General features: G+C 41.8%; 1 protein-coding gene across 1 annotated transcript in view; it reads left to right on the top strand.

The window, feature by feature from the left end:
- RFX6 (regulatory factor X6) overlaps nt 1-7,436 on the top strand; it is a 36,904-nt gene extending 29,468 nt beyond the window's left edge. Inside the window, exons 15-19 of the mRNA XM_069805021.1 lie at nt 775-897; nt 2,278-2,487; nt 3,026-3,535; nt 4,529-4,747; nt 5,921-7,436. Coding sequence (XP_069661122.1) covers nt 775-897; nt 2,278-2,487; nt 3,026-3,535; nt 4,529-4,747; nt 5,921-6,087 — 1,229 coding nt within the window. The 3' untranslated portion in view covers nt 6,088-7,436. The remainder of the gene's footprint in view (nt 1-774; nt 898-2,277; nt 2,488-3,025; nt 3,536-4,528; nt 4,748-5,920) is intronic.
- Nucleotides 7,437-24,968: the final 17,532 nt, after the last annotated feature.

Below are 24,968 nucleotides of genomic sequence, written 5' to 3'. Positions count from 1 at the left end.
GAGACAAGATTTAAATTATTAGTTTTACATGTGGATCAGTTTGGTGAAAAATTACTGCTGTATAGAAGTTCTTGTGCATGGTATGTTTTCATAAAAACAAAAGGAATTAGGCAGATCACAACTCATTTAATTCTGGGATCAGCAGACAGTCAATTCAACAGTGTTTATGGTTTTTAAAAATTAAGGTTCATGTGTCCATCTTTAGAAAGGTTTATATTTTGCGGGATTCTCAGGAAACTTTTTATAAAATAGAAGATGGTAGAGCAAGCGAAACTCATTTTAAGTCTAGTACATATTTTCCTAATTTTAGTCATAGGTACATTGTTATCTAAAATTCAGAGGGTATTTTAAATGGCTGTCAGGAGAGACACATTTTTAATGTGATATATCCTTGAAATAAGGTCAAAGACTTCACCAGTTATTGTCTGGTTGTTTAGCACAAGGCAAACAGAAATAGAGTAGAGGCATTCTAGCAGACTTCAGCCTTATCTAGCTCCACTGTGTGCCCTCTTCAAGTATAAAGCATGTCTCACTTTCATCACTATTTTTCTTTGATGTAATTAGTGGTCAAATAGCCTACAGGACAGTAAACAATTGAGCTAGGTGGGCCAGTGCAAAGAGAGATTAGAGCTAGAAGTTAGGCACTATTCCTTGTTGGTCTTGCCAGGTCATTTAAAGTCCACAATTATTTATTTGTTTCACTCGCTTCTTGTAGAGTGGTGAGAGATGGTCACAAAGATAACTCAGCTACTCTCTCTCTTTCTCCTCCTAAAGGTTCTTTTCATTTGATCCGCATGCTACTAGATGAGTACATCCTGCTTGCCATGGAGACACAGTTCAACAATGACAAAGAACAAGAACTCCAGAATCTACTGGACAAATACATGAAGAATTTAGGTAACTAGAGCTTGGTTCTTTTGAATGTACTCTTGTATTTTTAGAAATTGATGTACTTGTTTAACTTTAAACAGAAGCAGCTTACTGTCTTCTCTTGAAGGTGTACTTACATGCAACATTGTCAAATTCAACTGAAAAGCTTGTGACCATTCACACAGCAATTCATTCCTACCTTCCTACCATAGTTCACTTAATAACGTTTGGTGGGAATGTGAATACACTGAATCACTGAAATGATCTTGGATGCAACAATCACTTCTAGGTACACCTGAAGGGCCACAAGCTGAAGTGTGAAAAGAGGTATAAGTAGCAGAAAGGGCAGGAATTCCTAATTCAGTTTTTCTGCCAAAGCTTAAATAGGTAATTACACCTTGAACTAGGAATGTATTAAATGTTACCAAAATCCAAATATCCCTGCAAGGTTGGAACACAAGTTTGGAGCCCTATTTAGCATCTGGCTGAAGTATTACTACGTGGAAGAGAAACAAAATTAATTTAAAACAGTATCCTTAACATTTTCCATCTACTAGGCTTCTTCAAGGTTAGACAGTTTGAAGTCATATGCTCCAGGTTCTTTGCTATAAAATGAATTAAAATTGATTTGGATCAAATTCTGGTCCAAATTAATCCCCTAAAAATCCAGTGAAACTTGACTGGGATCTGCTGAATTATTTTTTATTAACATTAGCATCAGCAATCAGTCTTTAACTTTTTGGTTGTTGTTACTCTAAATCTGCACTTTGCTGCAAGAAACTTGCATAGAATTTGTCTAACAGTAGACGCTGTGCTTTTTCTTTTAATTTAGCCTTCAGGAAAAAAACTTGTCCTATGTAGCAGTTGCCTTATACTTGGATACTTAGGTGAAGTACTTGAAGCTGTAAGGTGGTCGTGGTTTCCACTGAAGAATAGCAAAACTTCCACTGACTTTATCAGTAGTCTGCAGAAAACTGAAGAACTACTGAGTATAACAAATGCTTTTCTCTAGATATCAGTATGAAAATAGCATTCAAGCGTTCTAAAATTCCCATTGTTAATTCTTTAAGATGAAGTGTCATGAGCCTCATTCACTCTTAGTGCAATTTATTTGACTTCATTGCTGACATTTACTTCAAGGGAATAAATCTGATTCATACCTTCACTATGATGACTTCAGTAAGGAGCTGATACTCTGTAGATCTGTGGTCAGGGAATATGATACAAACAGTTCCACTGGGAAGATTAAGACTATAACAATATTTGTATTCATTGGCTACATGCAAAATATGGAGGCTTCACAAATAAGCAACCAAAGATGCTCATATGCTGTCTATATACTAGTGGTGAATTTATGTGCAACAAGCATACATAACAGCCACTAAGAGTTTTCACTTACTCTTCCAGATGCAAGCAAAGCCACCTTTACTGCATCACCAAGCTCTTGCTTCCTAGCAAATCGTAACAAAGCTGCTCCTCTGCCCAGTGACACTTCAGTCAAAAATGAGTGTCTAGCAGAGCAAACCTACGTGTCCTTGTCAGCTAGCCAGCCCAGCAGTGTACCTTCTGGTCTGAACACCTTTGCCACAGGAGACAGTGAGAATATGCAGCTGACAGGTATGTATCAGTTCTTCTAGTTTCTCTTTCTCTTATTTGCTTGTTAGTCTTTCAGTCCACAGTAACACCTTGCTGTAGGAGGAGCAGTGACCATATATGCATTTATAAAGACCTCTAGTAAATAACATTTCATGAGCTCACCCTCTGGGCTGATTACAGAAGGTGGCAATTGTAGAGCCCTGCCAGTAATAGATCCTCTTGGAACAATGGTAAAACTAGCCTATACCTCTTGGCTTGGTGAGGTTCTTGTGAGGAGAGAAAGAACAGTAGCACCTGGAGCACATGAGGCTTGTAACTGCTGGAATTTCCCAGTGCATGTGGCAGCCTCCAAGGTGGAGAATGAAAGTGGAAAGCTTTATAGCCCAAAGCCATGGATTAAAGAAGGTGTGTTGTATAGGTAGGGGCCAATGCATATCCTTTGTAAAGGTTTCAAATGGTAATGTACACTTCACTAAAGGGTTAGTGTCTTAAGAGATCCTCTCTATTCAGCAGTACTGCAGGATGAACGCTAATCACAGCTAATGCTTATTTATTCCAGGTCAGATGGAGCTGTCTCAAAGCACTGGTCACCTGATGACTCCACCCATTTCACCAGCCATGGTCAGCCGAGGAAGTGTTATCAACCAGGGGCCAATGGCTGTGAGACCTCCAAGTGTAGGTCCAGTGTTATCCACGCATTCACAGTGCTCTTCCTACTCAGAACCCCTATATCAGACTTTGTCACAAACTAATCAGAATTACTATGGAAACAATTCCAATTACCAGGCTATGTTCAGAACTCAGGCCCATTCCACTTCAGGAGTATACCACCACAGAGCAGAGCACAGCCGATTCAATGCCTTGAGTGAACAGCAGTTCTCCAGGGACTACTTCAGCAACAGTTGTGCTGTGTCTCCATACAATGCCAGATCCCCTTCCAGCTATGGTCCCTCATCCATGTCTCAGGACACACACAATATGCAGTTTCTGAATACTGGGAGTTTCAATTTCTTGAGCAACTCAGTGTCTACGTGCCCAGGAGCAGCGTATCCTGCTAATGCTTCCAATGGTATTAATATATATTTTTTTTCCCCATTCTGTTTCTCTTTCCTTGCTGGAGTAGGCTGCTTTTTCTCTGCTTTTTTCCATGGAAGATGTTTTTCAGCTCTTATTTATACCTTCCTGTTTTCCACTTCTCTGATGACACACAGAGATTGTAAAGCAGCTTAACAAGCTACTTAAGGATTTATTTTCCTCTGATGAATCCTCAGTTGACCTCAAATGCATCTGCTGCACCTGTGCTAATCTTTCTTTGGCACCACCGCCATGTCTTGCACAAAGGAAGGAAAACCAGGATGACCTTGTGATTTAACAGTCTCTTGAAAAGCCCCCAAAACATGTACTATGAAATAGAGCAGGCATAAGGTAGCTTACCTCTGGGATCAGCATAATGGACCATTCTAGTCACAGGGTCAGGATGGTGAAACGAATTATAAAAATGTGCGTTAGCATTAGTTTGAGACTTTGAGACTTAATATTTCTCATACTTCAAACGTAAAGTTATTGCCACAGTCTGCCTTAGAGATATAGTCAGCAAACCCACCTCCCTCTTCTGGAGGAGACAGTGGAAATGTTGCTTTTATATGGATTTGTATATGCAGTATATATTATCATGCAGATTTTCTTTCCACATATATTTTCCCTGATTGTGTGCTTCAGAAGGGAGGACTGAACTGTGGATGAGAGTCCCCATGGTGTCTCTTACAGTCACTGATTGCAGGCTACTGTTTGATTCTGAACTTAGAATGGAAGGGCAATTCTGTACTGAAGCCATGACTGAACTCTTAGGATCTTTTTGCTCCCTCGTTACCACCCCTCTTCTGGGTCTGTCACTGCATATGTTACTAATGTTACTAGGCTGTATGTGTGCATAAATGATCTTATTCTTAAGCGACTCAGCTGGTAACAATTACCTTTTGTCCCAGGTTATCACAAGCTCCTACCCTACCCTTTCTCTTCAACAGTAGTTTCACTCTGCTTTTTTCCAATCTCTTGTCAATAGGATATTATGGAAACAATATAAATTATCCAGAATCTCACAGACTTGGAACAATGGTGGATCAACATGTTTCTGTAATCAGCAGTGTAAGCAGCATTCGATCATTACCATCGTACAATGATATACATGATCCACTGAATATCTTGGATGACAGTGGAAGAAAACAAACAGGCTCATACTACACAGAGTCCTCACCTTCAATTGTCTGTCGGACTCCTATGCGTAAGTATAGCCAATAACTGAGGAAAAGCTATGAACTTTTTAGCATCCTAACAAGCGCTGAGTATTAATCTGTAGCTCACATATGTAGTATATGAGATGCAATGTAGAGATAAAACAGGTCAGTACCTAGGATATATCATAAGATGTGTTTTCCTTAAAATTGCAGGACAGTGGGTTTAATAACTCTTCGCCCCCTTAAGGAAGTCAATGATCCATTGTCCATGAGGAGTGGAATGACTGGCCTGAATTGCAGAAAAATCTGTATTAGGAAACACTTGCTAACTATTAAGTGAGCTAATAACGAACTGGGCTCTTCTAAGGGCTCTTAAGGATCCTCACTGTCAAGCAGATTAAACGAATCCTGGGGTCAGGGATGTCTAGATATATACTTCCTGTGGTATAGTCCCTTCCTGTCCTGTGCTTCAACAACTGTGTGTATTAGGCAAAGCTCCCACTGACAGTGAATTTTAGGTGAAATTACCTAACCCCAAAGGGTTTGCTTTGGTATATGCATTAAACAAATGGCAGCAGCGTTTAGTCTCAGATTCCAAAAAGGGTTGCATGGAAGATATAAACCAGGGCACCATTTGTTTCTCCACAATATTACCTCTGCCTACTATTTACCTGTTAACCTTGCACAGAAGATCAGACATTACTTGCCCCATTAAGGCTCTGCAAGAATTCAGTGCTCCTTTCTTTAAAGGATGCTAAAGAGGGGGAAAAAAACCTAGTACCACCATGCAGGGACTGTGCCCATCAAGTATGTTCTGTATTCTGTGGTGATATGTGCCAGGTGGTGGCAGTGGTACCACCAGTGAATATGGACCCGAATGGTGCAAGATACGGGAAGACAAACACAGCGCACGTAAATAGCTTTGCACAATTTTCATAGAAGATGGCTCATATGCAAGCTGTAAACTTCAGGCCCATAGTTGGATTTTTAGCAGAGATGACTTACATATGAGTTTTGACCTATTCCCTGATGGCGTGAGGAGCCACTGAAGAAAAATAGAAGTATAGGTAAATTGAGTGAATTATAGAAGTGTTGACATTTCAGTCCTTCAGATGGTGTGCCTGGTAGATAAGGGTTTCCATCAGATGAAATTAGATTGTGGTTTTTGTTAAATTCAATAGATAGAAAACTTCAATGATGGTAACCTTTTTTTCCCACAGCTTCAAACATGCAAACCACATCTTCTTCCCAGTGTATGTATGGAACATCTGGTCAGTTCCCTTCTCAGGAAAATCTGGAGTCCCATGGCCCGCCAAGCAGAGAGATGGTGTCATCTTTACCACCAATCAACACTGTCTTCATGGGAGCAGCTGCTGGAGGAACCTAACTGGGAGAGACATGTCAGTGCCTTAAGCTTACTTTCCAAATCCAGACATTAAGGCTATGATGATACCCCCCTTCAAGTTGGTGGAATAGAAAAATATTACATATAGGTGTTAAAGGAGCCATTTTAGAGATATTAGCAGCCCTCCACACACAAAATATAGCTAATATTCAGATTGGGTCCTGCTTGTGAATCACTCAGGATAGTTCTCACCATGACAGCTTTTCAGTCAGAAATTCAAGGTGAGCAGAAAGAGCCAGTGATTCTTGCAAGCAAGATTAAGTTGTAAAGAAATTATTACATCTATTCCTAATTTATTAAAAATGCTATTTTAGTCTTTCACTTACATCTTTTTGTATAAAAATGTTTATTTAATGCCTGTGTTGCTCATTATTTATTAGGACCACAGAGTAACTGTTTACTTTCTCTTATTTGACAGATTGTCAAATGTATGTATCCTACCTCCTATGGAAATGTTTACAAGGTCAATTTTTACTGTTTGAAATGAAACTAAGCCAAATTCTTAAGTTTTTTACTTTTGTGCTCTGGAAAGTCAATTTCAAATGTTTAGTGCCTACTTATGTAAGTTAAAGTCCTCAGGAAATAAATAAAACATATTGTGGGGAATTTTTTTTCTTTTGAAATAAACCACCTTCTCTTGAAATAAAACCAACAAAACATGCAAATATCATAAGGTAACTAACTGCAGTAGCCTGCTACTATAGCTGGATAACTGAAACAAATGAAACTATGCCACGAAATGTCATGGGATTTCAAAATTACTTTTGGTATGAGCCCAAAATTTCTACTGGTGAAAATCTACAAAAAGATGTCCATCAACTCTCTTGGGTTTAGGGCAACTGTGTATACTGAGACCAAAAATAGTAAAGATGATTTAAAAATATTGTAACCAGATCAGCTATTTTAATAAAAAAGTATTTTACAAGTGCCATGATACTCTGTATACAAACATGCATTTATGTATGTTTCTGGAGAAGCCAGGTGAATATCCACTAATGGTATTAAAGAGGACAGAGAAGAGAGCACACTTACAAAACAAGCTTCTTGCTACACTTTCATGAAATAACAGGTATTATTTTATAATCAGATTATCCCATCTGATTCAGATGTTATTTGATGTCCATATTCCCATTCAGTCTGTTGAATATATGCTGGGTATTGTGGAATTAGATAGTAGGGTATTTTTGGTGGAAGAAAATGGATGATACCACGATGAAGTTTTTGTTTCTAATCCTTTAGTGTTTTCTATCATGAGAAGTCTGACTGCAGCAGAAAAGTAATAAGGAACATTGACTGGGCTAGGTCATGAATAATTCCTGATATGAAATACTTGATGCAGAAATGAGACACCGTGGTTCAGTAATTCAGATGTAGAAGACTTCAGCTCAATTGCTTCCTAATTCAGGGTGAAGTCTTATGCTGTCACCAAAAATGCCAAAATGCTGCAAGAAAGTTTTGGTTTCCGTAAGAATTCCCAATGACATGTAGTGGTAATACAGGCTGTTCAAACAAATATTTATTGGGTAAGGCTTTACAGCACACAAAGTAAGTACTGCAAAAGAGTTCTTTCTTCATGATTATTCAGAACAGGGTATATTTTCTGCTAAAATTAGTCCTATAAAAGTCAGGTTTCTTATCTAAGCAGAAGCGGGTCACCTCTATAGTCAGTGAAGAGTGATAGATCCCTCCTATTCCAAGTGAGATAAGATGGGGAAGGGGAATACAAAGGTAAGGGATAGGCCACTATGGAAAGGGATATGTCGCTATCCTGAAATGCTTGGCTCCCTCTGCTGACAAATGGCATGGCATAAATAATTCCTTTAAACTGGAAACTTCCGGATTGTTGAATTTACGTGAGAGCAATATGTAGAATTTAGAGGAAGTAGGCAGCCACTAGCAGACAGGGTCTTATTCCGTCAGGCTCTACATAAAAAGCACAGTTTGTGGTACATAGTGACTCATATGTGATTTATATGCATGATTTCCAGTCATTTTCTGGTTTTTCATGTGAACCATTTTGCATTGTGGGTTGTTTTTTTGGTGTAAATTACTTTATCTGTACTTTATCTGAGATGTGAAACAATATTAAATGTGCAGATTCTTGTTATGGCTGCAAAACAGAGTAGCATGAAGTATCACACTGTTGTAAATTGCAGTTCATTATCGACAGCAAAGGGCAGTAAAAACATATTCTAATATTCAAATAGCCAGTTAAGAGAGCTCTCTCATAGTGTTGCAGAACAAACCAAACCCATAATAATTGTAACTAACAAAACCAAATGAGAAATTTCCATTTTATGACCAATTAGTTCGGCCAAATATGTGGTTTGATGAATTCAGTCAGTTTTGTCTGTGGGAAATGAAATAATTCGTAACTTTTGTGGAGACCCCATGGGAAAATTTTTACCTTTACTAGTATAGCAGCATTACAGTAAATATGAAGAATCAAAGGAGTTGCCACTCGATGGTGTTGTATTACTCAGCTGTGGATGCATTACTATGTTGGTTTTAATGTATACATGCCAGAAAATCTATGACAAAAATTTGTACATATTGAGTACAATCAGTGTCAAATGACTATTGCCTAAAGGGGAAAAAAAAAAAAAGCTTTTTTTTTTTTCTGAGAAGGAAAGATGAAAAATGAAATCCTTTTGATCTATTTGCCAATATCAGTGAATTTGAACTGGTGCTAGAAAAGGCAAAAGAAATGGATGAACAGGTCAAATCTGCTTCCAATTCTAAAGTAAAACTGATGCTAATACAAATTATATCGACTAAGACAAAGCAATATTGAAGAACCGATTGTCTTGTGTGCCATGAGCCCGTGTCTAGCAGTGCAGAATTCGGCTGGAAGAGAAGTGCAGTTTTTTGACACTGAAGGCAATTAGGACCATGGGAATTTTGCTTCAGACTCAAAATTAACAAAAGAAAGTTTGCCTTTGCCTTTAAATGTGTAGTGAAAACAGTGAAATTACTTGTAAAAAGTAAACCTGTGTATCATACTGTCATCCCACAAGCCAAATGCGTCTTAGTTGTCAGACCAGCATCCTGCCAGGTATCTGTCTAGTACATGAGTGACCACTGGTCTCAGAAAGGAAGGGAGCCTGCAGTGCAGCGGGTAGAGATGAGCCATTTAGCAGAACCTTATATTTAAGGCAGACTATTAGAAGATCACAGATATGTTGGAATAGGAACAGATGCTTTATATGAAGCCGCACAGTGCTGTTTCCCTCGTTGTGGGATCAGGACTGAGTGGACTTTAGGCTTATGAAGCAAGTGGGGTCCAGGGAAGAAACAATGACAAAAAAACCCCACTCTTAGAGCACTTCTTAAAGAAAAACTGTAGAGATGTTATCACTCTTGGAAAAGCAGATATTTGACACTAAAGAAACTAAATCTGTTAGCAACAGAGCCAAAGGTCAGCCAGAGAAATGCAAGAATATGTAGGAGCAAGAAAGTAACGATATATGTCATTAATGCCATACCTCGGGACAAAGAGGTATGGCTGGGAGTTCCACAGCAACTGATACTACTGTGCTAAAATGAAAGGGGCCATCAAGCTACACTTAAAATTGTTGAGGCTGCTTGCTAGTAATTACCTGCTAGGTAATGTGGGATGCCTTAACTGGTTTTGATAACTGGGAAGAAATAGATTAGTGTTAGTTTTAGGGCCGATATGCCCCAGGTTGTAAGTAACAGACTTTTGTATGACTAGTTTTGGGCTACAGTTTAATTGGAATCACTAATCTATCTTTAGGGATTGGATTAAATTCGATATTGGCCTTGGGGATGGAGTCTGTGCAAAGGTGGGCTGGTTAGTATGGGCCTTATGACTGTTGCAAATAAGGGCCTGTAAAGCCATACTAAATCACTTGTCTGAAATAGGTCATGGGTCTTGTTTTTATGATGAACTCTGTTTGTAGGATTTGGGAATAGCTATAACTGGGTTTATGGGCTTGGATTCAGGATACTATGTTGGCCTGCATAATGCCTGAGCTTGGCTTATGGCTCTTGCCAGTAGGGCCTGCATGGTATGTTTAACTTAACATAGTTAATTCAAGAAAGTTTGCTTCTTTCTTCTTAGTGATGTACTCAGGATGGAGCTTAAATCTGAGTTAGCTTTGGCATTAGGGTTAACTTCAGGGGTTGGGTCAACATGAAGCTGAGACCATGAGTCAATACTGGATTTAGAAGTGGCCATCGAGCTCGGCTTAATGCTGCTGCTTAGAGGGACCCACAAACTATGCTGAGTTCTAGATAAAACAGAATGTAGGGAGACCAATATAGATTAATATTATAGTCAGAATTAAAATGAAGATTTACTTGGGCAGGAACTGGTGAAGGTGGGTTGTTTCTGCGTTTAGCAGGGGTTGTTGAGCTTATATGAAACCTACTGCCAGACCAGGTGATCTGGTTATGATTCCTTCAAAGTCTAGTCTTAAGAGCAGACTTAAAGTTGATTTGAATTTTACATTTGGAAATGAAAGAAGATGAGCCATTTAGGTTAAAGCCCGGTCTAGAAGAAATGAGTGAGGCTAATTTGAGGGTTTAGGTGATGGAGACTACATTGTCAATCATACTTCTAAGGCTGGCGTTGGGGAATCTAAAGTCATGGCTGGGATTCAGGCCAACATGGAGCAATGAATCTGAACTAATTATGGATTTAAGACCTGCAAGGATCTATGCTCATTATTGAAATTAGTAAGAGTCACTGACATAGTCATTAGCTTCAGTTAAGAGTTGGAATAAAAGGCTAGGACTAAGTTGGAATAAAAGGCTAGGACTAGGTCAGTAACTGTAAGCCAGGATCAATGGACATCTAAGTAATCATTAGCTGAAACCTCTCTGATGGAGAAGAGGTGCATCTTTCACAGCCTAAGATGAGAATGATAGCCTTAATGGAAAGGACTGTAGGATCTGTAGTCTCTAGAGAGATGCCGCATCATCGCTAATGATTAGACCTCAAGTAATCAACATTACTGGGATGGTGAAAGATCAGGAAAGCAGGAGATCCTACCACAAACTGTGTTGCTTCCATGGTCAACAGACATTTGCAGCAATAACAAGGCTCAGCAGAATTACTTCTCACCAGGATCTTTGCCTGCCAACAGAGGCATGTGCAGGTAAAACAGGAGAAAAGCTGGACTGGGATCTGAAATACAGGGAAGCAAAATATCATGCCCATTGCATAATTAGTGACACCAAATCCTGTTTTTCTACATTTTGGATTCTTTGTTATTTGCAGTTTTCCCCCATTTAACAATGGCTGCATGTTACAATGCTGCATGGAGTAATGGTTACACAATTCAAAACATGTAAAAGGTTATATTACCAGCTGAACTAGGAAAATCTACTTCCCTTCCTTTTGGCTTAGTTGATTATTATCCTTGATCAAATAAAGGGCCACATGTTCATACTGCCCTTGTGCCCTGGTTGGTACAGTTAAAAGAGACTTACAGTAAAGTAGTATATTTAGAGTTTGATATTATATGCCTTTTTAATTCTTGTCATATTTGATTTTCTTATGCCATTCAGTTTTGTTCAGAAGCTGACTTTATTGATTAGTTACCTGTTTCACATCAAGTTACGTAGAGATCACTCAAAATTTAATTAAAATGACAAGTTTTAGAAAATCTCCACTACAGTAAAAATACCAAATGTATGCAATACAGAAGTGGACAATAAACAGCCCTTCCTTTCTCTCTAATACAGTCTTTACCAAGCTTCATCTTCAAAGTATGATCAACCTTCAAACACTAGCCCAGATGTACAGCATCCTCTAACAGCATCTTTACTTTGTCTCTACGAGTTTTTTCCTACGTAAGCGTGCCATCCACTGACTGATGTACTGGATCTGTCCTCCGCACCCAATCCACAGCGGCTGTGATTTTCTGACAGCCCCCATCTTTCAGTTCTTGGTAAGTACTTTAATTTTAGAGATCACATGGCCAAACACCAGGCATGCTTAAGCTAGCAGTTATCCAGCTTCTGAGTCCAGAAAAATAGCTGATGAACTGCCATCAGTGCCCTACATGTGACAGTTCTCTTTCAGTTCCATTTTTGAAACTACCAAAATGCTCCTCATTTTATAATTGATAGTATGGATAATTTTTAAAGAATTTTAGAAAAGAATATAAAAAGTTACCTACACTGTTAGGTTCCTTCTAAAATTGAAAGGTGAATTGCATTCTAAATGAAGGGTATGTGGAAAATTCTAGGGAAATTAATTCTTAAAAGAGTAAAATATTGAGGATGAGACTGAAATGGACTCTGTCCATTGTACTGGGGATGTAACACTTCGCTTAAATAAATAAATATGAACCGAGCCATAGATTAAGTTTGATATTGAGCTATTCCGGCTGATCATGGTGTTTGCTCATTTGGAAGAAAATCAGATCTCTGATCCTGCTCCAAATTTTACATGAAGCAGAGCAGTGCCATGAGAAGAAGCTAAAGACATATCTGTATAGTCAGCTTGGTTTACTCCTGTGCTTTGTGGAGTGGTCTTTATCTCCTGATTATACAGTCCATCCTGTTTAACTGCTGGAGTACAACCTGGCTTCACCCCAAACAGTTCCCTCTGCAGGAAAACAGTAAAAAAAAAAAAAAGTTTGTCCACTTCAGGGTCCACATCTACTCTACATCATTGATGTGAACCAGATTTTCTTCCAGAGCCTTTTCATAGTCTTCCAAGAGTAGCCTTCCATGTCTCCTGCTTTCGTTCAAGGAGCTGGGAATGAGGTTCATGCTACTTCTGCCGGTAGTCAAGGCTTGAGCTATCACTGGTATGTGATATACCCCTGAGTCCTGGACAACTCAGACACAAGCAAAGCTGAACTATTTAGGCCTGCAACTGCGTCCCTCTCTTGTCTACTTCCAGGCAAAATAGGGTTTGGCAGGTGGCTGTCCCTGAGGGATGCTTTTGCTCAGCAAATCCCTTTGCTTAGCACTTGTTGCTCTCAGATTCTTAGAGTTGTGGCTTGCATGATTTCCATGTGAAACATGAGCCTCTCCACGCATCCTGTGGGGATCCTAGACACCTCCGTTGAGGCTGAGGAGTCTGGCTGGCAACAGGACACGCGGTAGTTATGCCACAGAGTACATGACAAGCTTTAAGTCCCTTCATGGCTGTTGGCCCTGGAAAGTCTCAGTGCAGTCTGCGAGGTCAGGGTGAGATGTTTGCCCACCTGCTTAGGCTTACTCTGTGAGTCCCTGCCCCAGGCTGGCTGCAGCCCTGCAACAACGCAATCAAGGAGAGTTAACACCAACCTCCAAGAAATACTAGTCACTTACTAAGCAGAGCAGATTGAGCTGGGCATCACACAACATCTCAGCTGAAATTGGATGATATCCAGAGAGGGTGCAGTGGAGAAGGTGTGTTTAATCAACACCCAGCTATGTGTTACATGTCCCAGCGGCTAAGCTGAGAGGTGACTAGGGAGATAAGCTAACAAGTGCCCAAGCATTTTTAAAAATGGAGTTTGGAGTTCAGCTTTATTAACACTGGTGGGTGCAGAGAGGTTTTGATACATAGGAGGATCTAATCCTTAATCCTGTAAGTAATAGAAGATACCTTCTAAAAATATCCAGGCACCTAATTTATAGAAAACTTACTTCTATAGCAATACTTACCTCTCTATCTTTAAAGAAACACCCTTCACCCTTGCAATACTGAGCAGAACACCACATGAAAACATGTACAAAAACCCTTGCAGCTGGGGGTCCAGCGCCTGAAGATGCTAGCCTCCATTCTTTCAGCTTATTGACAATCAGAAAGGTAAGGTAAGGCTTCCATATCTGCCTGTAGTTTCTCAAGTAAGCAAACAGTTCTTCTGAAGTGTTGCGCACTCAGCAGTTCCTGCTGACTGGCATTAACGAAATGGCCTTGCCAGGCAAGTGCATGCTGAAGAGCCGCAGAGATATAAACAAAATTCACGGGGGGGGGGGATGGGGGGGTGTCTTTCTTCATGTCACCGGCCTATGGTAGCACCAGGTGACATGCTACACTTTTTCACAACTACAGCATGGTACAAGGGTCCTTGTTTAGCAAGGGAAGTAAATAGAAACATGCTGTTTCTTTTACAAAGGGGATAGAAATTAGTGAAACCCAGTATCATTGATAACAGTGGTTATTGCTGTCAGACAGGATTGAATTAAATGGAATTTCTCACCCACCTACAATCACACTGCATTGACCAATTTTTCTTCAGCCTCCAGGAATTTTGAAGAAATTGTCGTTTTCCTGAGACAGGTTCATGAAACGAGTCAGTGGGGCAGGCCATGTGGGACACACCAAAGGGTGGCCAGCCCTCGATCTACACGCACAAATACAGCCTCAGGAGTCCTGGTGTGCTTGCACTGCTTAACAGCAAATATCTGCCTCCCTCAAGCACTGCTTTATCTGCTGTCCCCAAAAAGAGCTTCAGAAGCTATAATGCCAAACAAACTTGGGCTGTGATCAAAGCGTAGGTCTACAATGTGTGTGACGGGCACGATTCATGGGAGAACAATTGGATCTGATATTTAGGTATAGAGAACATTTGCTGTCTGATTTAGCACTTTCATCTGTTCTGAAAGAAAAATCTTCTTTGGCAAACTAGAACAAGAGGGAAAAAGTGAATTCTGCTCAGTACAACTGGGAAGAGTCCCTGCCACTTGTACGTCTCTTTTTTTCAGTACTTCAGGTTTATGTGACAGGACGTGAGAGTGCGTTCCTCTCATGCACTGGTCAAAAGAGCTCTGCTGAGCTGACTGCCTGTAAGAAAATGTAGGTGAACACAGAAAACTGAGGCAAGATGAAGTAAAATTAAAAGACATTTTTAACTAAGGGGTGCTCAAAGTTGTCTGACCTAGTGATTTAAATTCAGAGCAGCAAACCAGGAATCAAAAATCTAGACTTCTGATTAACTTTGTACGTGTAAAATAGGAAACCCCCTACTTTATCTCAGCACACATTCAGCATGCATTTGGATCTGCTGAAACTGCAAACCAAACCAACCCCGTGAAACGAAACAAAACAAAACAAAAGAATCCCACGCAAGTGGGAGAAAGGAAAAGATGCTGACAATTTGGTTTACCAATGCAGAGGAAGACAGTCCAGATTTTAATACCTAGCAGTATTACTACCATAGCTGTTTTGGCTAAGGTCATCTTTTTTGCATTGACTTAGTTACGTTGGTGAAAAGTCCAGAATTTGGTGTTGCCAAGCGCTAATGCTCATTTCGCTGGGAATGCCGGATCGTTATACTCCTGGAATGGTTTGCTATGGCTTTCTCCATACTGACTTAGTGCAGCTTGCAGGAGTAGGCAAATCCTGAGGGATTTGTCTAAGATTATACAGGCAGGGGCGCTACCGTTTGAGCAGCATGGAGAACTTCAGATACAAGGGCCAGGGAGATACACAGGTAGGTCAACAGACACAAAGCTTCGCAAAATCTACTGCTCTGTCTTCTACCTTAACCTTTTCTTCTGTTTTCTTTCCCTAACCTCAAAGAGCTGTGGTTCCCCACGCGAGCAACCCTGGCAGACCTGAGGCTCCATCCCCTTTCCTCACTTCTCCCAGTGGAATTCCCTGGCGAGGGGGGAGCAGTTGGCCAGGAAAGGCAGGTGGTCTGCTAAGAAGCCCTCTGCTTTGCTCCTGGGACCAGGGGACAGGAGGAGCCAGGAGTGGAAGCCCGACATGCACCTCCCCTCGCAAGGAGCAAAAGCTCCGTGAGCTTTTGCACGTTGCCTTAGAAAAAGGAAATTATCCTCATTTTCCCTTTCTACCCACATCATAAGAGGGGCTTTGCAATTAAAAACACGATGGCGTTTTGCTCCTGGAAAGGAGGGGTGGAGCGGGGGTGGGGAAATCGCCCATGTACCATAACAGATGGTTTAAGTACGGTGATTACAAAATCCTGAAGTTAAAATAGTTTAATTACAAAGTCAATACTGCCTCCAACCTCTGCTAAGCCTTTAGTGTAAAAACAACAGACGGTATAGTGCAAACGGTAGGACAATATTTAACCAGAACTTTGCATTAGCTACTGCAGTACAGCTCTCCATCAGGCCTTCAGCAAACGGAAGATCAACTGATTTTCCCAGCTTGTATTTGTTAACCATCTCTGCTTCAGTATCAATGGACGGCTGTGAGAGAGCCACAAACAACCTTAAGGAAACAAACTGCAATACTATACTGCAAGCTGAGACTCAGCAAGTTTGTATGTAAACTCCAATATTGCAAGCGTACAACTGAGACAATTACTAGCACCTTACCAGGAATGAATACAGAGGTAAAAAAGATGAGCAGGTGAAATATGCGACATTTTAGACTATGGAGTTTATAGAAAAAATAACAGGACATGGGAAGGCACAGGGAAAGGAAAATTCGGGGATGATTTCAAGTGACACAGATTTGATCTTTCACATGCAGGTAAAGCAGCAAGTCTATAGAGCATGTTGTAGGAAAGTCTCGCTAAGCTGTGCACTTGCCGCTGAGAGCCTTGGTTGGTCTTTGCTGAGTGTGTACGTATTCTACATATTCTTTAACAGCGACAAACCCTCCCTCTGTTGGCTCGTACCCCTTATAAACATCAACTCAAACATGGAGCCGGAAGAGTCAGAGGAAGTCCGGCTCTGCTTTATTAGCAATATGCTAAAATCCAGTCCCATCTGCTTCCATCCTGACACTGCGTAAGACACCCGCCATCCACGCTACATACGAAGCACTGTGAGGCACTGCTCTGTTACCAAGCTAGATGGGTAAAAGCAGGGTCTGGCAAGCTGGTGACAAGAGAGACGGGCTCGTGAAAGTAAAAGCAAAAATAGACAAACAGGAGATCATCTTCAACACCTCTTTCTCATCCCTGATCCTCACTGACCCCTAAGCAAAATCAGAACCTAGAGCAAGAGGGAAAACGGGCCCCAATAGTGACACTGCAACACAGAGGAGTTCTTGCAATTGTGTTACCCCTTTAAAATTTTTTTTACAAGGTTTGAGAGATGAAGAGTAACTTTGGGTGTCTGAGATCGTATTTGCTAAGTCAAATAAGAGTTTCTAGTAGCTGATCTGTTTCCCTGGTGTTCTTAAAAAATAACAGCATTCAGGACAAAGAGCTGCACTGGCTAAAATGGGGGTTAAAGGGACACCCTGGTGAATCTAAAGGAAAATCCTCCTTAATCATTAAGAGGAAACATTCCTAGGGCCGGATCCTGCAGATTGCTGTATATTCCAGTCCTGCTTTTATTGAATTAGATTTACATATATTAGTAGATTCATTGACTTTCAATTAAGACTAAGTGCAGGCTGAAGTGTTTCATTTCATTAGTGTGGAACTGATCCTCTGTAATAACGGAAAAAAACATAAACTAATGTTCAGTTGGAAATCATAACATGACTCTGGCATAGCACTGACAACACAAAAGCAATTTGAATTATTTCTTTATATGAATAGAAGATATTTGTATTTTTTTCGAGAATATGATAATGAATGGTTTTGTTACTATCTATAACAACAATCTATAACAGCCCTTTAGAGCATATTGTAGAGGCCTTCTGAATTTCTAGTGATTTCTTTTATTCTCCTGCTTGCCTCCCTTTTTTTACCCTAAGCATGTACCTGTAACTAGGAAATCAATCCAAAGAAATGAGGTACGGTCACAGCATTTTAAAAAGCCCAGGGCAGAGCCCACAGGTTTGTATCAGATCTCAGCCTCTCCCCGTAGTGCATGTGGGACACAATTACCATGGAAAGGGCCTTGTATCCTGAGCAGGGTACGAGAAAATAGGTCCATTCGAGTGATTTCAGCTTAGACTAGATACTGCTAATCAGAGGCATGCTATGAATACTACAGTATATGAATATACAGCTGGGAATTTTGGCTGTCACCGTTGCTAGATATGCACATCACCAGGAAAAGCATGCTAACACAGCACGTACAGTGTTTTTCAAGAAACACAACTCTTTGGAAGAAAGTGCTCCAGGTGATCAGGTGTAATAGTGCTGTTAAGCCAGGCTGCCCGACAGCAGCTGTTTCACACGATGCACGTTCAGGATAATCTCTGCGGGCCAGCTAGAAGCTACGGCATCCAAATTCTGCTTTTCTCTGCCACACTGAATGTTGATTTCAGTAGGGATTTCATGAATAGAGCAGGCAGAATTTGGTCCTAATGACCGGAGTCTTGACTTCACACACTCCCAGGAGACTATTCCTGCAGCAATAACTCTTCGTGGGAGCTCTGCACTCTGAAGATGGCTGATTTCACTCTGAAGTCATCGGCGAGGCTTTGGATACGTACTGCCGGCGCACGGACGATCGGTGCCCTCATCGCTGTTATCGGTGCTCTCAAAACACTTGGTGACATTGCCGGGGATTAGGGCCCTGCTGTGCTGGTGGCTCCTTGGGGGCAGGGAGGAGGGGGAAGGCAAGTTGTCACCACCCAAAGCTCACCCTCGGAAAGTTTGGAGGTGAAACGGCGGGGCAGGCTTGTTCAAAGCCTCACCGAAAAGCAGGGGATCTGAATTCAGCCTGAAATACACCTGCACGTTAGAAAACAAAATACATTTTTAATAGAGGAAGGTATGTTTTAAAAAGCTAAGCGATGGAACACCCGTCGTTGTAGACCTGACCGTTTTTTTCTCCCAACAAACGTTTACCCAGGGTTGTCTCATGACCGGTCGACTTTTGTAATCCATTAGAAAGTGATGCTGTTGCATGACATGATCAAACACCAAATGCAGCAGCAAGGCCATAACTATATCTAAAAAGCCTTTGCTTTGTCAAAGGTTTTCACTAATGCTGGCAACAAAATTATCGAGGTCTATAATGAGCTGATGTCCTGTCAAATAAGCCTTCTTATGAGCAGTGTTATACTTTATATCGGCTTTTAAATTAAACACTTTGGGTTTATTAATGTTTCCTTTCCCCTCCAAATTTCTTTGTTGAGAAGAGGTGCCAGAGGAAATGTACTAGCAACAGTAGGATGTGAAGCATAGTTTAGAATACATTAAACATATGTTGATGGGGCCATTAGCAGAGTTTATAGATACCACCACCTGTCTCTTATTCCACTTGCCATTACTTTAGTAACAGAAAACGTACTGTAAGAGAGGTGGCGTGCTACCATTAAATCTTTACTCCTGTATTAGAAGGAATAGAGTAGCAAATTCATGCCTTATTGCTAAAAAGATTTTCCAATAATGGCTCACTTATAGAGATAAACAAACCTGAATAAATAAGGGAGGTAGGAGCCAAAGAATAAATATCGCTCTGGTTTTGGTTGCAGGAGCGCCACTGAACATCTGAGAGGGAAACACTTTGCCATTATAAAGGTACAGCAGAGCAGACAGCGTTTTACTTGTTCCTTTCAAGCTAGCAAGCGTATGCCTTCAATCATTGCTGCAAAACGTGCTCTTAGACCTACCAAGTGTAGGGGGGTGTGTGTGGGTGCCTTCAGGCAAAACAGTTAAAATAAAATATATAAAAATTAAATAAAATTAAATAAAATTAAATAAAAATTGAAATTAAATAAAATGAAATAAAATGAAACTAAATAGAATAAAATTATATAAGATGAAATGAAATGAAATGAAGTGAAATAAAATGAAATAAAATGAAATGAAATGAAATAAAATGAAATGAAATGAAATAAAATGAAATGAAATAAAATGAAATAAAATAAAATAAAATAAAATAAATAAGATGAAAGGTGGATAAGCGCGGCCCCGGCCGCGGCCGGGTCAGGCGATACCGCCTCGGCCCTGGGGCGCCCCCTGGCGGGCGCGGTGCGGTGCTGGCGGCCCCCGGCGGGGCGCGGTGCGGGGCGCGGTGCGGGGCGCGGTGCGGGGCCTCATCTTCCCCGAACGGGCACGGCCTTTGGCCAAGCCTCTCCTGCCCCTGGCGGGGAGAGCCCTGAGGAGGAAGACCTCCTCCTCCTCCTCCTCCAGCCCCGGTGCCTGCTGCTGACGGACGTCCTCTGCCAGACCGAGCAGAGCAGGTAGCGGCACAGCCAGAGGTCAAAGGCCATTTGCTGTCCTTTCTGGAAAGGGAAGGAAAAAGGTTGCTGGGCTTCGTCCCGGGCAGGGGAAGCCTCAGGTTTGATCAGGAGATGGCAGCACAGTCCTGGAAAGCTGGAAAAACTCCCCCGCCGACGCTCCGTGTCAGCAAAATTGCAGGAGGCGCGGGGAAGCGAAGCGGCCTTGCGCCCACTGGAAGAAGAATTTAAAAAGCAAAACCACACAGGTGTCCGGTAAGTATTTGAACTGAATTGTTGCCCTGGTTTTGGCTGGGATAGAGTTGACGTTAAACAACGACAATTGCAAAGAAGTCGGTGAAAGGTCAAACCTGAAATTGCTGCTGTGCGTCACAGGAGTCCTTAAGCATGATGCCGGCAGCACATCCTTCTCCAAAATGTTGTGACCTGCCACAAAAGAAAAAAAAAAAATCCCTCAAGAGAAGAAGGGCCAGAGATACCACGGGAGACTTCATCGTTTCAGTGCTGCTACCAGTTTGTATGGAGATGTGCACATATCACCCACAGAACCATAAAACTTCATAATAGAAAGATAAAACTGTGACATTTCTCTTCCCTGTTTTCCAGTATTTGCTTTAAATGGGTGGAAAAGGTGTATTTTAAAATCTGCCAATGTGATACGCAGGGCCTTATGTCAGATTTGCAAAGAATCTTCTGCTTCACGCACACAGAACTGATGCAGTTTTGCTATAATCTTCTCTTATTTCATTCCAAAAGAAAAAAAAACGAAAAAACCCAAAGGAAACAAAACCTGTAGAAAACATGAAGTACCTGTAGTGAGCCTGTTGCTAAGTCAAACAAACCTGAGCAAAACTGAAGTCACTACAAATGGGTTGTTTTTGACTTACTCCTTGATGAGCGTTCAGTCGGAAGCTGCAGGCAGAGGTATTATTTTCAAGCTACATATTTTGCTTCTCTCTTGCCCCAGACTCTAGGCTGGCTCAGTCTGTGATTGACGAATTCCCACAGACCTGCAGGTGTTGCCAGGAAAAAACCTCGCAATTCATTAAGTGGTGCTGAAAGACTTTGCTGGAAGTGCCGTCATGTTGACCCTGTCAGCATTTTCTAGAGCTGAGTCGACCTGAGACCTTAATGAGGGGAGATGCTATTGGAAAAGCTGTTTGGAGTTAGTTTGGCACCAACTCTGGCACCCTAGCTGGATTTGAGACCTTTTGGTATTGAGGACCTTTTGGTATTGAGGACCTTTTGGTATTCACTGAATATACAGATCAGTGCATGTAACCCCTTTTTTTTTCTCTCCAGCATATTCATAGATCCATCTCATTTTTTGACACGTTATTTAGTATTGGAAACATTCAAAGAGCGTAACAAATGGAAATTTAGGGTTTAGCCAGATTGTATCAGTTGTTGGTATTGGAACATCAATGGAGCTCAAACAAGTTTCACTTGGCAGGACAATTGCACAAAAGCATTTGATGTTGAATCACAAGCTATTTTCAAGGTTCATACACACAAAAGGGTTCAAATGTAAGCAAATTAAAGCCCCAGTATTAATGAAATATGTTCTCGTTTCCTTTCCACTTGCCAACTATTTAACCTGGTCAGGAGACAAATTCACGTGGGATTAATTCTATGGAGCCAACCTCAGATTCCTCCTGGGTTTCCTTGAAATGAGGTATCCTTCGCTTCCTATCCTGCACAGTTTTGTAATGCAGCTGCACATTGTTGAAAAATTGCCACAATTCATGGCGGGTGGCTGCACTTCAGCAATGAGAGAAGTTGTTTGGAATACATATATCTATATTTGCATGCTTGTGAAGCTTACGGGTCTGGCTTGTTAAGCCCTAGGAAGCTCCTTGATGGACAACGCCACGACATACGGTGGATGGCAATTAAGCCATGAACCTGAGTACAGAGAGGCTGATTCTCAGCACTGTGAACTCCAAAGGAACTTGGGAGTATTTTTGTGATTCAAAAGGGTAAAGGCTCCTGTAGAGTGGAAAAACATGTAGAAGATGAAGAAGAGGTGAAAAATCCTCTCCGCAGCCAGTGACCCTTGTGTGCCGTGGGGATCGCCCCTTAGATCCAGGTGGCCTCGGGGTTCTCCTCTCTTTGCACGGTGCACCAGCGAGAGAGATGACGGCGAGGAGCCGACCGGAGGCAGCTCCTGCCACCGCTCCTGCTCCGTGCCTGTGGGTCTGCCCAGGCCAGGCCTGGCGTTATAAACACCTTCTGTTTTGGAGCAGGATGGAAAAGGGAAGGAGAAGCAGAGATTTTGGCTGCAATCTCAGTGCTCCAGTCTTTCCCGGGAACCAAAGCACATGCCTGCAAACAGGAGGAAGATACTTGGTCACTGCAAAAGGCTCAACAGAGCCTGAAGGACATTTGCTCCTGCACATAAAGGTATGATGACTAGGAGAGGGAAGAGCTGGGGCTCATTCAGATCCACAGTGGATTAACTAAACATCTGCAAACCAAACTCACAACCTATGGAGGCTACAACCCAGGAACACAAGCAACAGGTTTACTCAGCAGCCAGCTAATTGGGAACTGAAAAAAAATCTTTCCTTGCAACATGCAGTGGCTGGCACAGTAAGATGTGCTCGTCTGTGCTCGTTTGGTCCTTAAAGAAATGTCTCGCCTCCCAGATGCGCCTATTTTGTAAGCACTTTTGGTGCCTTTATGCCTACACAGGTCCTGATAAAATCATGGAGCGGAAGCCCGTGCTTCTTCCATCTTTTTACCGACACCTGAAAAGTGTGTCCAGGAGCGTTTCTAAGCCAATGTGATGAAGGTCTCTTCCAAGGGGTCAGAGGGAGGTGGGCACAAAGGTCTGACAACAATCCTGACCGTATACCCTCCCCACAGCGCTGGGTTGGTCCCCAGGCCAGCCGAGTGGCTGCATTGCCCCGCTAGCCATCGGCACGAAAGCTGGGAATGGAAAACAATTTTGACATTGGCAGCCTGGAGTCCTGCCCTTTGCAAACACATTTGATGTTCATACATGGTCTCTTGGCTGCTGCTGCTGGGGACCATCTGTTGGGATGGCTTTGTGCCTGATCAAATGGTGGTATGCCATTTTCACTGGGACATGAAATAGATGCCAAACAAAACGTGTCTGGTTTTACTTCTATTACTCTGAATTCAAAGCACATGCTAATACTAATCCCCCTTTTAACACTGTTGTGGTGCCAGTTAAACCTTCATTTTTTCCCACTCTCTGCCAGATTTCTACCACGTACTTAGGCGCTTAACAAAATCCAGCAGAAATTGGCACTGTTGATTTCACACAAACAGGGTACTGTTTACAAGGATTTGGTGAGAGGTGTTAGTGCTAATGACAGAGGTGAATGTGTGAGAGTTTCCTATACATGTAACACAGGATCCTTGAAGGAGTTGGACTAGAAGATGTCTTTAAAAATTTCTCCTGAAACCACATCCAACTACCATAAAGTTTTCTGCTCAATGGAAATGTGACTTACCAATTTAAAAATGCTATGGTAAACTAGGCATAGTTAAAAAAAAAGCCTCTACCAAATGTGCAAAGGCTTCGACCATTATGTGAGTACTAATCTGAGATGCTCTACAGACATTTTCTTTCAAATGCGCTATGGGTTCACCAAAGCTTCAATCCTGATCTGTAGTAAAATCTTCCATGCTGTGACTGGCTTTGCCATCTGGGTTTATATGACTAACTCCCTGTGAATGTTCCACATTCAGAGAAGTGTGTTCCTGACCTCAGCCAAGATGAATATTATTGTCAAAACTGCCATCATTACAGCTACTGTGGGTTTTCAGATTCCTCTAGTGTTTGTGGGGAAAATCTATCTGCTACGGATGTTGCCTTGGGTGATAGATTTTCTCCGCTAGTCCCACAGTGGGTCAGGAAAGCCTAAGGGAGCATCCCCTGACAGGCTTCCCTTTGCTCTTCATCCTTCTTCTGCTGTGCAATGCTAAGAGGCTGGACATCTTGGCCACCTCCTGCCATGTCCTCCTCCTCCCTCTGTCCCAAGTCGGGAGATGACAAAGCCTTGGGGCTGGCCTCGCCGGGCCAGATCCCGGCTCTCTGCAGGGTGGGCAGGATCCAGATGTGCCAGCTGAAGTTCCCGATTTTAGGAAGGGCTGGGACTTGACTACTTGGTCAAGTGTTTAATTCCTCAGTTCCTGGATTAATAATGATTTAAAGCACTTCATTTTGTTTATGATGCAACAGATTCCTGTGTTATTATCATTTAATAACCTTAAATGACTTTTTAACCACCTTGCTTACATTACTTTCTTGTATATTCCTAAAGTAAAAGTTACTATGGAAAGCATTAACCATTAACGGTTAAAGAAAGTTGGGGAATGTGGAAGTTAGTTTCTGTTTGGTTTAGCATTGCACTACAAAAAAAAAAAAAAAAAAAATTATTTGAATCTCCCAAGTTAATATGGCAGGGCCAGAAGCATAGGCCAACTGGTGGCATGTGGACCGGCCATAAAATTAAAAATAAACTTAAGAGTAAATGTGCAGCTAAATGCAGACTGTGGGGATAGGATGTGAACTTCAGCTATTTCCTGGAGCTAGTGTGGTTCCAAAGTTTAACAGCTTTAGCCTTTGGAGACCCGGAGGCGTGCATACTTGTTTTCAGTTTCTCCTCCTTTCATCTCCCCCCACTCGGAGCCCCACCACCTCCCAGCTGCCCTGCTCGCTCCGTCTCTCCCTGCAGAAGGACGCTCCTCTCACTCACGAACGTCCCACACGGCTCTCGGCGCAGAGCATCACCGCGCAGCAGCGGTGCCTCCCTTGCCGTCCGTGCCTCCTCCAGCCTGCTCCGGCAGGATGGGGGCCCGGATTCCCGTTTTGACCTCAAGGCTCGTCGATCTGCAAAGGATTGACTGCTACCTG

This window comes from Haliaeetus albicilla, chromosome 17, assembly GCF_947461875.1.
Source record: "Haliaeetus albicilla chromosome 17, bHalAlb1.1, whole genome shotgun sequence".
Taxonomy (NCBI): domain Eukaryota; kingdom Metazoa; phylum Chordata; class Aves; order Accipitriformes; family Accipitridae; genus Haliaeetus; species Haliaeetus albicilla.
The sequence above is the reverse complement of the archived record's forward strand: the minus strand, read 5'-3'. Positions and strand labels throughout refer to the sequence as shown.